Below are 13060 nucleotides of genomic sequence, written 5' to 3'. Positions count from 1 at the left end.
TTAAGTTTGAATTTTTCTGAATCCATTAAAAGTTTCAACTCATTTCTATCACTCAAGCAAAAACCAACGAAGCGAAGTTTAAATAAAACAGAACAAGTTGCCGTGGTTCATCTAGAAATAGAATAAATATACGTGTAATACACTTTCAAACACTTGCACATTTGAATGTTAGCAAAGTACACATAGAAATTCTGAGTCGAGATTAAAGCTGAAATGCTGAAATCTAGAGCTGACCAGCGGATTCTTAATTTTTATCTCGTCCGAAATTTCCATGAATTTTTCTGGCGATGTTTCGCGTTCAGCTCTCACAACTTAATTCAGATCCGAAGAGGCGATATTTCACCTGAAAGTTAAATTGTAACCTACGACACTTACCGATAAATCAGCTGTGGCAAAATCTATAAAACACAGTTCAGATTCGTCCCCTGCTAATAGCACCGACACAGATTTTTCGCCGCTCTCATCATCTGAAACAAAACAAATGGAATGGGTGTTTTATATTTCGATTCGCGTTTACATTTCGATCAAAACCCTCTTTTGTCACACTTGATAGCAAAATATATTCGTATTTTTCTTTTAGATTTTAATATATGAAATGTTCATAATTACATGAACATTAACCAAGATATATTTGACATATTACTTGAAATGCAAAAACATATTAAATATACAGTGGCTGAATATTATGATTTCACTATAACAGTAATGTATTTTTCATTAAACAGTATAATTTGTTGATAAAAGTGTTTGATGAAAAAATACAACAATGGCATTTCTTTGCTCCTCAAGAACATTGTGAGGCATCTTTGAGTGAGATATGGTAAACAGTAGAATCACTAGACATATACCAGTTTAGAACTTATCAGTTCTCCTCAGTATGCCATAGGTGAGACGACTGACGAATTGGTATGAGTATGGGTGAGATATAGCAAAAAATTTGGTCCTAGATAGACAGCACAATGTCATTCGTCACCTCCCAAGTAGCACAAATAAGTTTATAATAGCTTTAAGAATATCTATATAACCACTCTCCCACAGGTAAAAGCTTTATTAAAAGATGATGAGAACAGGTATTCAGCATTAAATAAGCATTTATAAATTCAAAATAGGCGCAGCTTATAAAACCATTTTATAAAAGCTGTGCATACAATATTTACTCCACTAATTAGTGTTCTTTCGTTACATTCTTACAGCATTTATAAAATATACTATAAAACCTTTATACAGAAAACGTAGGCTGCATAACCGATGTACACTATTGTCTTATAAAACAAATTTGCTGGTTTGTTGTTTTCTGGCCTGCTATTTACGAAGTAGCTGTATGGTGGTGATATAATTGTCTCCAAAGAAAAGCTTTATACGTGTTTTATATAAAGGCTATTTTTTCAACTTGAACTCGATGAATGTTGTATTAATGTATCCAACATACAGTACAATAAAACTGTTTAAAAATATAATATATGCGTTTATATACTAAATCGTTTTATTAATAAAAGCTTTGGGCTATGGCTGATTGTTGGCCACATAAGATCTACGACGTATAATAACGAGCGGATTTCGATTTTTCACCCAAGTTCCCAAAATAATACAGGAAAAACTCCTAACAACTAATAACGGGATAGAAATCACGTCAAACGTACGAAACCATAGATGACAGATTGTAGACAATTTTCAACGCACATCGGAAGGCGCAAAGCGAGAAAACAAAATTTCACCTATGTTTTGAAATTTTCTAAAGTTCCCCTACGAGACCTCGATTGCAGTCAACTACCATTAGCCGTAGCAGACGTTACTAACAGGGCACGCTACCGATCGTTGTATCACTGCAGACAGTACACAATGGTGCGAAAATTCTTAACTCAGTTCTGAATTGCTGGAAATTAAAACAAATACGAAATTTGGACTGATGCAAAGCCATATGGTCACTATTAACCAAAATCGGTTACTAGCTGATAACCCTCCGGAGACGGCCTTTCATTCTAAGAAAGGCATTTTTCAAGGGGACCAAATCCTAGAATTCAATGCGAAAACCACCGCAGAACCCTTGCGGACCCAGCCTGAAGAGTGTTCGAAAGGCAACCCGATTACCCAGCAGCTTATTAACCTAGGACGGATATCTTACTAGTACACTGGTATGTTCCAAATGTTTCCTTTAGTATTGTATACAATAGCTATCACTATTGCTTTCATTTATTACAAATTGACAAGAAAATTTCAATGAATCCTACATTTCTCATAAAATCAAAACCTCGTTAAAAATTTTCAAAAATATTTTTACGAGCCCTACGTTTATGGCCTAGATCAGAGCTCCAGTAGCCCATACCGCCCAGGAACTTCTGAGCCTGTCACGAAGATCCTGAAAGATACAAGATTTGAGTAGACTTCACACTACAAACTCTTAAATCCGATCATCTCGTTCACCGGTTGGCTAGCAGGCGATTAATATCCTGGCACCGCAGGCGAAACACGAGGGTCTTGGTAAAACTGCCGCTCAACTCAGTAATAGAAGTATCGAGGTGCAAGACAACTTTAACCCACCGTCAAGGGATACAATCAATCATGTTTTACGACATGGCGCCCAACGTGGAGTCACGAAGTCTGAAAGGTCCACATGATAATGTAAATCAGCGACAATATGTCTAGTGGTTCCACTAGCAAGCGATTTGCATTGCGGGTGCTGGAACATACAGGGCGTCCAAAAGAATTCAAAATGTTTTTCTCGAAAAATCAACAATAAAAAAGTTTACAAAAGTGCGGAATCCCCATCCGGGAACACACTGTGTTCTTTAGAATTCTTTAGAAGCAATTCATTTGGAAACGATTTTATTATCCTGCGAACTGCCTAGCTGTAATACCACCTCATAAATCCATAACATCTAAAATAAATTTAAATCACGGACAAAGGGAGACTTACTTCTCAACCCATTTATCAATAAACTTCGCGGAGATGTTATACACACCGAATTTATGTGGGTGGGAAACACAAGTTAATAATGTATTAATCAATTTCTCGTACATATGCAGGCTTTGCGGGGATGATTTATTGTCATCGAATTAGCTGATGTCTGTTGGAGATAATTTTTGGTATTCGAGAACAGCTGCTGTAAACTGTAATTTTGATTATCTAAATCTAAGCGTGCAATTAAATATATTAACTACCGGATTAGGCTCTGAATTTTGAGCTAGCCATTATTCACGACTAATTTGGGCCTACAGCACAAGTCTAACCTGATCGCGCTCGTGATAAATATATGTTGCCTGACGGATCGCGTAGCTCTGCTAATGAAGGTGGAAAATTTAATTTTCCCGTTCGTTAACAATTTTCTACAGAAATATAAACCGACTCGAAAATTTCGTTTTACTCCATTGTCTTAAATATGACGTACAAATCAAATTTTAAAGCAAGTTTTAAAGAACAGGAAACAGTAGTAAAACGAATGCAGGAAATAAAGAAAATGAATAGATTCAAAGAACAAAATATGTACAGAGTTAATTTTGGATGCTTTTTCAACATCTGCTGGTAGCCCAGTCATTATAGACATGGAAGAGCCTGTTTCGGGAAAAAAATACTATTAGAAGTTTCTCTGCGGAATATTGTTCGGAAACCTGTTATAAATAAAATATCAAAAAATCAATTCGAGGCTAGTTGGGAAACTTTGTTTTAACAGTGGTTAAAGTTATGGAAAAGTGGTTTTTTGACTCACGTAAAAAAGCTATTATTCATAGCGAAAAAAAGTTTATACAAAAAAGGTGGGTATTAAATAAGCCTATAAAATGAAAAAAGTCCGATTAAATTCCGATAATTTGTTTATGCATAAGAGCTCAAAAATGGTCGAAAATTGACGTTTTTTTCAATTGCTAATAATTAATGCAATTTTCATCGCAGACACTTGTAATTCAGGATTTTTGAGGCTTTTTACACCCTCAATAAGTGGTAAAAATTTCAGCTCGAAAGCTTCATTGGTTTGACGTTGGCGGAATTTGCTATCTAAGAAGATGCTATTTTTCAATTCATTTTTCCCAAGCTCACAGGCGTTGTAGGGTTTTGATCATTAGTTGTTTTTGTACCTAAATAGTTGTATTGAAAAATTTTTCAATTGAATATTTTAGTTTTCAGTCGCAAATAACTCAAAAGGTATTGGTTTATCAAAAAAATTGTATGACACATTTCTTGTTTCAAATTAGTTGCTCTATCGATTCCAGGGATTATTTTGACAAAATTTATTTTCAACCCTACAAAGGGGTAGAAACCACCCCCAGGGTAAAAATATATATCAGCATGGGTGTATTTTGTTTCTTGAGCTATTCCCCACCTACTTTCCAAATTTCAAGCAAATCGATGCATAAGAGCGGAAATCAGAGTTAAAATCATCATAAACTGAAATATTCGTAAATTTAAGGGTTCTAAATTTTTTAGCTCAATTTAAACAATGGATCCTTATCCTCATCTCAAAAATTATAAAAAAATGTTATGTATCAATTAAAAAAAATAATTTTGCAAACGAGAGAGCAAAAAAATGAAATTTTGTTCAAAATTATAATTTTGGGGCTCAATTTTGAGGGTGTAAATGCGGTGCTGGTGAAATGTGATTATTTTTCCCGTAATCTGTTCCTCTTAAGCTTTAAAACGCTATATTTTGTTTTTTATTATCTTTTTTCTACGAGGCGTTACTTAATTTTATCCATACCTAAGTCCAAATGAATTATAGTGCGGCGGTAACGTCGCTCAGGCACGACACTGATACGTAGACAGATACACACAGTGTACAAATAATTCATCTAGTGATGGCGTACATTATATTTTAAATAAACAGTCTAGAGGACTATTGTCGGGTAATATAGTGACCATGCAAGATGACCACTACAACTTGCTCTTATAATTTAAGTTTTTTGATTAAAATATATAATACATTAAATATTTATTTTACTTCCATTATTCTTATAAAAACTAAAAAAGACAACTTTCTCTAGCAATACAATTCATTAAATAAAGAACTTATAATGTAATGCTGATATTGTAACAATCAATAATATTCTAGACACAAGTTACGCAAAAACTGTAACAGTTAATTTTAAGACAATATTTTATACGTCGACCTCTTCTGAGCACGATAAATAGAATACTGATCATTTTTTTCAAAGAAATAATTGACTTTTGTTTTTAAATACGTCTTACTTTTCAAAATATCGAAAGCATAATGAAATTACAAAAGAAAACGTGAAAAGTCAATAAAATTGTATTTTTCGGGGTCTGGCGATGACGTTTGCTTACACCATTTGAAAGAGCGGAAAAAAATTAGTTGGCTTCAAAAAAAAGCATACTGGTAGCTGCTTTCTGAGTGCCACAATACATTTGGTAAGTAAGAATATTGAGAAGTCGGGCGCAGCATGGGCACTATGATGTCACAGCGCTCCCCTCTCCTGGCTACCGCTCAGTCGCGTGGTCGCGGCGCGACATGGTCATTTCTTGGTCGAATGCATTAAAAAAAAATCAGCGTATAAGGGAAGTCTTCTACTTTACAATGAGCCCAAGTTTATTACAAAACGTTAAATAGAACAGCCATAATAGAATTTTAAGAGAAACGACTTCTATTGGTCGGATCGAGACACTTTTTTTTAAAATCATGTTTTTTCATCACTATTTGATGTAATTGGTTTGAAATCTGTATATTAAAAAACCGCCGAGATAACGACCTTAGTTACAGTTTTTTTTCAGTCAAATTCATTCTTGTTATTTAATACTGAAACTTTTGCACATTTTTTTCTTCACTGCTAATTTTGCAATGTAAAAATTTTGCGAGCTTTCGCAAAAGCCTATCCTTGTAGCAAACCTCAGGGACAAAATCGATAAGTATACCTCATGTCGATTTTATTTGCGGAGATACAAGCGAAAAACTGAAAAGGACAATTATTTTCTTTTCTTTTGTTATAAACAATATGACGCTCGACCTCTATAAATACACAAATTTGAGCTTTCGTTCTGTGCATTATTTACTTAATTTTAAGCCCATAAAATTTAAGTTAGGCCCGATTTAAAAAAAAAAAACTAATTCGCCCGGAACAAATGAAGATCTATCTATTTTTATTATTTTTTTGTAGCCCTACAATGATGGCTATTTATACATTCTGAAAAATGTTCAGTATCTTTTTAAAAATACATTATTTTTTCTTATAAACAATAACTGTTTCTATACAATTCAAAAAGAAAAATGTACAGAAATATAGATTTCTTGAAAAACCCGTTTTTGGGGATAAACTTTAGGAGTGCTTCCTACCCCCCTTAAAATGTTCATTATTTTTGTCCTGTACAACATAGCGAAGATACATTGTTAGAAACGCAAAAGAAGAGTTTCCCTGTTCTATAAAAAAGTAATTACTTTTATATAAAAAGTACCTATTTCGGTTTCTTATGTATTAGAAATATTGGTATGTTGGTTGTACATCTTCAGCAGTGGTGAAATGATGATTTTAGTTTAAATAAATTTGTCTCTGTACACATACACATTTTTATAACAAAAAACATTTTTTAAATACTGTGTTGGAAACTATTTAATATCATAATTTTATGTTAATATTACGATTTTAGTGAAAGAGCTCCGATTTTTTTACTATTACAATAAAACTATAAAACAATAAATACTGTCTAATAAAACATATATACAGGGTAACAACTTTTTAATTGTCCTATACTGACTGATATATTTCTTATTTTAAAAGTTGCAGAAATTGCGAATGTTTCCGAAGATTTTATGCTATTTCTTTTTTTAGTCGTATTTCACTTGTTTTTCAAAATTTTTGGACAAAAACGTGTAGTTTGATATTAAATGATGTGAGGAATTGATTTTTTCTGTCTATGTCAGTGTTGACGTATCTCTAAAAACATGTGCTGAGAGGTAATTAACTTTTGATTTTCTTATGCACGCTATATTGAATTTTTGCCTCATTAGGAGAAAGGCGAAATTCTCTTCAACGATATATAATTCATGGGGTTTTCATAAATAAATAACAAAGATATTGAATATAATTATAATTTTAATAAAAAAAGTCAAGTAGCCACGTGAAACATTTGAGTTTTTTTCTATAAATGTAATGTAGTTCTATAAAAATGAAACATACTATTATAATATTTTATTTGCCTAGTAGCGATTCATCTGGTATATTATTTGATTTGTTGCCTCGAGACCGAAGTTAAACCTTGAGTTCTGAGTTAACCCGCAACTTTATTTCTAGGCAATACCCCAGATAATATCCTCCATCTCCCACATGCATAAACTTGTCCAGGCCGAACCACTTACAGCAGAGAACGAGACGTGCAAACACGGCCTTCTTCAAACGCTCCCAGACAAAGTTTTCTAAATAACCCTTTGAACTAGAGGAGTATAAAGAAAATTAAACACTGAAAACTGCCGACCTAGCAAGGCCAGTGTAAGGGAACAAAGCGAGGGGCATTACGAAATCTTTACGTCGTTTTATTTTTTGGAGGCGCTGAATGTATAGCTTGTAAGGAGGATCTTTTAAAACTAATATTCTACTTTATACCGCTTTAAATATACAGGGTTCTTCACGGAAAGTGGCCTATTAGACGTTTCAGAGGAACCAAAGACAATATGACTGGAATTTTTTTTACGGGTGTTATCAGATATGCTCTTTTCAATGAAAATAATACCATCAACGTAGCACTTCCGGTTATACCGGAAGTAGCTGTCAACTTCGTTATTTTAAATGAAACACTCTATATATTATTGCATTATCGGCAAGATAAATTAAAAATAAGTCAAAAATGTTAAATGTATCCCAGATGCCCCTTTTATATTATATATCGCGCAATTTTGTGTATGCGTGTAAGTTTAATTCTGCTATCTAAAAAACATTTAAATGATTTGTTTCGTTGGCAGAACGCAGAACCGGGGAAATAGCAATTTATAATTCGTAAAATGGCGCTAGGCGTACAATTAAAAAAATAATAATTAATCCTACCTCTACCCCGATGAATACGAGTTAATAGGAAAAATTAAAATTACTTTTCCGTTCCGTTCCCCAAAAGGCGTAACCCATGTGGAATTAACAATTATTCCGGGTGATCACGGTAACAGACCGATCAATTTTGTCAGCACGCTATAATTTGCTCCCAAAACGGCAATGGGGACGCAATGAGTATAATGAATTCTGCTAACCTACATTAGTAGATAGACTACTGCGAAACAATTATTAAAAAAAGACGTTTAAAACGCTTTTAAATTATTGGCTTAAATGAGGAAAATAGACCACGAAATTAATGAGGCAGTGGAGTAATTTTTACATTAAAATTTCCGACATTAAAGATTTGGGATCAGCGATACTAATTGCAATTCCTAATACAAAAACTGTTCCTTCTGATAATTTTTTTATTAATTTCAAAAAAATAAAATAAATTTACCTACACAAGTGATAGGCCCATTCAGTGATATATAATTTTAAACTTTTTCTTTAATTTTCTGATAGTATTTAACCCCCTAAATATATCTTAAAAAAATTAGATCAATAGGATTAATAATAAGTGATATATTTAATTCTGAATTTGTAAGACCCTTAAAAAGGTCCCCACTGCGGGAGAACAGGTAATGACGTCACGATACCGGCCACTCGGCGATCAAGTCGCGAGCAGTCGGAGAGATGTGTAGATATTTGCTATACTTTTACCTATATTATATACCTATATTTTTAAGTGTATAAGAGATACATCTTGTTGAAATGCATTTTTCACACAACATATTTATTATAAACATAGAATGACTTGGAATACCTAAATACATTTTCGGATTTTTCTCAATGACGTAAATGGTTTGCTTTTCTACATTTTCTTTTGCGTTCCATTTTTGAACAAATGATCCCAACGCACTAGACTCGGTACTTGTGGATGTATGCGACGACGTGTATGAGTCAGTAGTACTTTGACTAGTATTTGAAGCAACTCAGAACCACCCTCGTGTTTCTTTGGTTGCCCGTCTAGGGGGTTGTAAAATATTATTATTTAAATAAATTGCTTATAGGTCCCTCTCGCCACGTATTTCGAAATTTTTGTGGACGGGAACGTTTAGATGGGGTAGAATTTTTTTTTTCGGCATAAATTTGAAAATTCTGCTCTAAATGTTTAAAAAATAATATTTATAACCCCCTAGACGGGCAACCAAAGAAAAACGAGGATGGTTCTGAGTTGCTTATAGGTCCCTCTCGCCGACGTATTTCGAAATTTTTGTGAACACGAACACTTAGATGGGGTAGAATTTTTTCCGGCATATAGTTGGAAATTGTGCTCTAAATGTTCAAATAATAATATTTTACAACCCCCTAGACGTGCAACCAAAGAAAAACGAAGGTGGTTTTGAGTTGCATACTGTGTCTGGGGAAACCGTGGATAACATCACACAAACTTTTCATTTTTCGGTAATGAATTAAATATTTTATTCGGAGTCGATCCTGAGGTACTTTCGAAGTCTGGAACTATACAATATTTATACAATCCTCGGTTTCGACCCATTTAGACATAAACAATGATTAACGAAACTGCCAAGCGAACCAGATACCGTATGTATTAATACAGAATGAGATGACAGCGAGCCGAGCGCGTGCGGAATGCTGTGCCAGTCGCCCGTACCGGTATTATGACGTCAGGCAATGGATGCTCAACGTTTTTCCGCGCTCCGTTTTCATTAATTTATTTTACACATTTCTCGTTGAAACAAAGAATTGATTTTTGGCATACTAACTAATTAAAGGGTAAACTTTTGGAATATGCGAAAAAAAATCTACTGAATGGGCCTATTGGGATAAATAAACTGGGCAATATGCCTAAACAATTTGACACATTTCTGAATCTAGACAACCCATAAGAGTATACTGTCCACTGTTTCCGCCGACTCTCAGCGACTACATTGGTAAATGCAGATGCGGATACCATAACATTAAAAAGGCATGGAGGTTGGAAGTCTTCTCAAGTAGCAGAAGGATACATTATATGCAAAATTGAATAAATGTAGCAAATCGATTAGTTTCTTCAATTACCTAATGGATCTGAATTGTCAGTGTTGCGAGAAACAACTACTTATACGCGCAACACCTAGTGTATCGTGCAACAAAGTACCTGCAGTTAGCAGGTCGCTTCCTACCGTAGCCATTTGAATGGCACAGTTGAGAGTCCGCACGACAGATGGAGTCATTTGCGCTCCCGCGTACAACCTAATGGATCTAACTCGTTAGTAACCGCCCCTCAACCTCCAATTCTTCCTGCTACACGACTGTTAAGTCTGCATCTACAAATCAATCTGTTTTGAAAAAATATTACAGAAAATATGTATTTCCAGTGCACCAGATTTTAATTTCAGTAATATAAATATTAATAACTTATTTTGTTTAGATTTAATTTAATTGTTTTTGATTCATACTTTTTGGTTGTGGAGAAAATATAGTCTGTTACTCGATTAGAATGAAAAAATTCTACTCGTATCGAATTTTTTCATTTTAACCTTGTTACAGAATATACTATTCTCAAATTTAATCTATTTATACACCTACTTATGGTTTAGATGTAAAAAAATATGTGGGAGAAAATTTTTATGAGTTATTTATAGGTCAACCCATGACAACACGAACTTCCAAATCGGTTTGGCAGTTTCCGAGATTACCGGGTTTTCCTCCGGATTTTCCGTTGTTTTCGTTCGAGCTTCAGGCGACATAAAATGTATAATTTAAAAGAGACGTGGTCTTTCCTCAACAACGCACTGGACTTAAGTGAACTCATTTTTCCTCATTGTTCATCTCACTTTCGTTTTAGGGCAGTAATAGCCCACATTACCTTGAAAGCACCTATCTGTCACTAGTCAGAAGTTCACGTAGGTAATATATTTATTTATTACTGTACCTCAGTTTAATCAATCAAGATGAAGACAACAGATTCTGTTTTTATAGCAGAATTTATTTATAAATGATCTGTTGTTTATTGGCCCTATTAATTTTTCGTTCACATTTTCTGCTTTGTCTGAGGATAATACAATTATGCAACGCAAATTGTATATTACTGGAGTAATTACTGAACTGACATTATGATTTATGAGGACGGTAAATTTAACGGGCGTTAAAGATACCGGAGTAATATTTCCAGAGTATAATATCAGGGTCAGTTTATTTCTGGATTCTGCGAACCGAGTCTATCAGAAATTGCCCGAGGAGAAAAATTGCTTCCACATCTCCTTATGTACAATCCATTTAACAATATTATTATCCTGGGGCTTTTTTGACGCATCAGGACACTGACTCGACGATTCACCAAAGGAAAATATATAGCGAAGCAAATTAGGCAGAAATAATGGGAAATTAACAAAGGACAGTTATTTAAGACATTTATTAAACTTTAATTTATTACACAGAACATTTCAAAACATGGCTCAATCTGAAATAAAAGATTGGAAACGCGAAGTGAACATGGGTCTGAAAATGTTTTGTACAGAGACTATATAACATCTTTCATTATAAAGTAGTTAAAAACAGAGAAATAGTAGTAATTCGTGACATGAAAATAAAAATTCATGGAGTCTCACTACCGCACTGAATAAGTGATTGTCTAATTTGCAGGTTGAAGCATAATTACTACATATTATTTGTATACAGGGCGTAAGAAGTTTGATTGCCTTAATTTTAATAGACGATAGAATATATTAAAATAAACAAAAAACCTTATATGTCATGGGTTCTAAACTCAACCATTTCCGAGAAAAAAATTATCAAAATCTCTAACTTGATGTACACAAGTTCAATTAATTAAGGAATATACCATAAAATACAATGTTTCTAATTTTTTTGAAGTTCTTTATGCTTAATTCTAAAAAGTGATTAGCGTTGTAATAAATTTAAAATTCGATAAAATTGATATCGAGCAACGTGACAACGGTTCGGTGCTTAACACGAGGTACCAAGGTGTCCAGCAATCACCAATACGTAATTCAGTTGGTATCTGGATTTGACCGTGTCGGAGTGTTTTTGCGTACCACTATTTCATTTTCTCGAGGTGTTTCTCCTCGCTTTTTAAAATGTTTACCATATGTGAGTATCAGCGAGTGAAACAGTCGAAGACTTGCAAGAACGAATTTTTGCCGCTGCCCATCAATTAAGGATAAATCCGGGTATTTTTCAGCGAGTGCGCGAAAATTGGGTTGGAAGGTGTCGTGCGTTCTTTGAAAATGGTGGTGGACAGTTTGAGAACACGTTTAGTTTGCTTTGTACTTGTGCGTTAAAAAATTACTGAATTTTGCTTTTTGGTAAGTACCTAAATTATTTCTACTACGTATGATTATTTGGACGATGTGATTCTTTGGGTATTTTAATTATATCTTTTTCAAATTCATAATTTGATTAAAAGTTCCTGTTTTAAGAGATTCATAATTACTAAAATTCGAGCGAAAACTTAAGCACAACACTATCTTCGTACTACAAAATCGATACATTTTATTTTATTTATTTAAAAACTGGAAAACAATTGTCTTCAAATTTGCTAAATGTTTCACAACAATAGTTGTTTACATTTTTGTTATTCCATAGAATAAGTTCGCCGCGTGCGCGCGTGGTATGCACCAGCTGTGTAGCGTTAGGTTAAGCGCTGTTGTCACGTTGTGATGAAACTCCCCAATATTAATACTCGCTGTATTTTGAAAACTGTTAATCTTACGCCCCTGTAATATACAACTTTTTTGTTCGTTTACGATTACTCTATCTCATGCTGAAATAAAGGTAGTTAAACCTAATTTGTACTTGAAAGGTAAAGAAAGAGGTAAATATATTCTTACAACACACATTTTTTTCCTTAGATCTAAAAGTTGTATGTATTGTACCTATATTTCAATACATACATACAACTGTAATAAAATATTTTTTTTTTAATAAAACAATAGCTTTAGAATCTATTCTAATTTTCGATGGACATTTGGTTAAAGCTTGCCAATACATAAAAAACTACAAATTGTGTAGCACAGCAACACTTACATTATGCAGGTAGTTATAATGTATAACGAGCACTTGCACGCTGTTTTAT

General features: G+C 33.7%; 1 protein-coding gene across 1 annotated transcript in view; it reads right to left on the bottom strand.

The window, feature by feature from the left end:
• Positions 1 to 13060, bottom strand: part of LOC108908860 — a 129742-nt gene that overhangs the window by 36663 nt on the left and 80019 nt on the right. The window contains exons 9-11 of the mRNA XM_023454832.1: positions 8136 to 8166; positions 2324 to 2333; positions 376 to 467 (exon numbers count right to left, since the gene is read on the bottom strand). Coding sequence (XP_023310600.1) covers positions 376 to 467; positions 2324 to 2333; positions 8136 to 8166 — 133 coding nt within the window. The remainder of the gene's footprint in view (positions 1 to 375; positions 468 to 2323; positions 2334 to 8135; positions 8167 to 13060) is intronic.

Source organism: Anoplophora glabripennis, unplaced genomic scaffold (assembly GCF_000390285.2).
Source record: "Anoplophora glabripennis isolate ALB-LARVAE unplaced genomic scaffold, Agla_2.0 scaffold81, whole genome shotgun sequence".
Lineage (NCBI taxonomy): Eukaryota > Metazoa > Arthropoda > Insecta > Coleoptera > Cerambycidae > Anoplophora > Anoplophora glabripennis.
The sequence above is the reverse complement of the archived record's forward strand: the minus strand, read 5'-3'. Positions and strand labels throughout refer to the sequence as shown.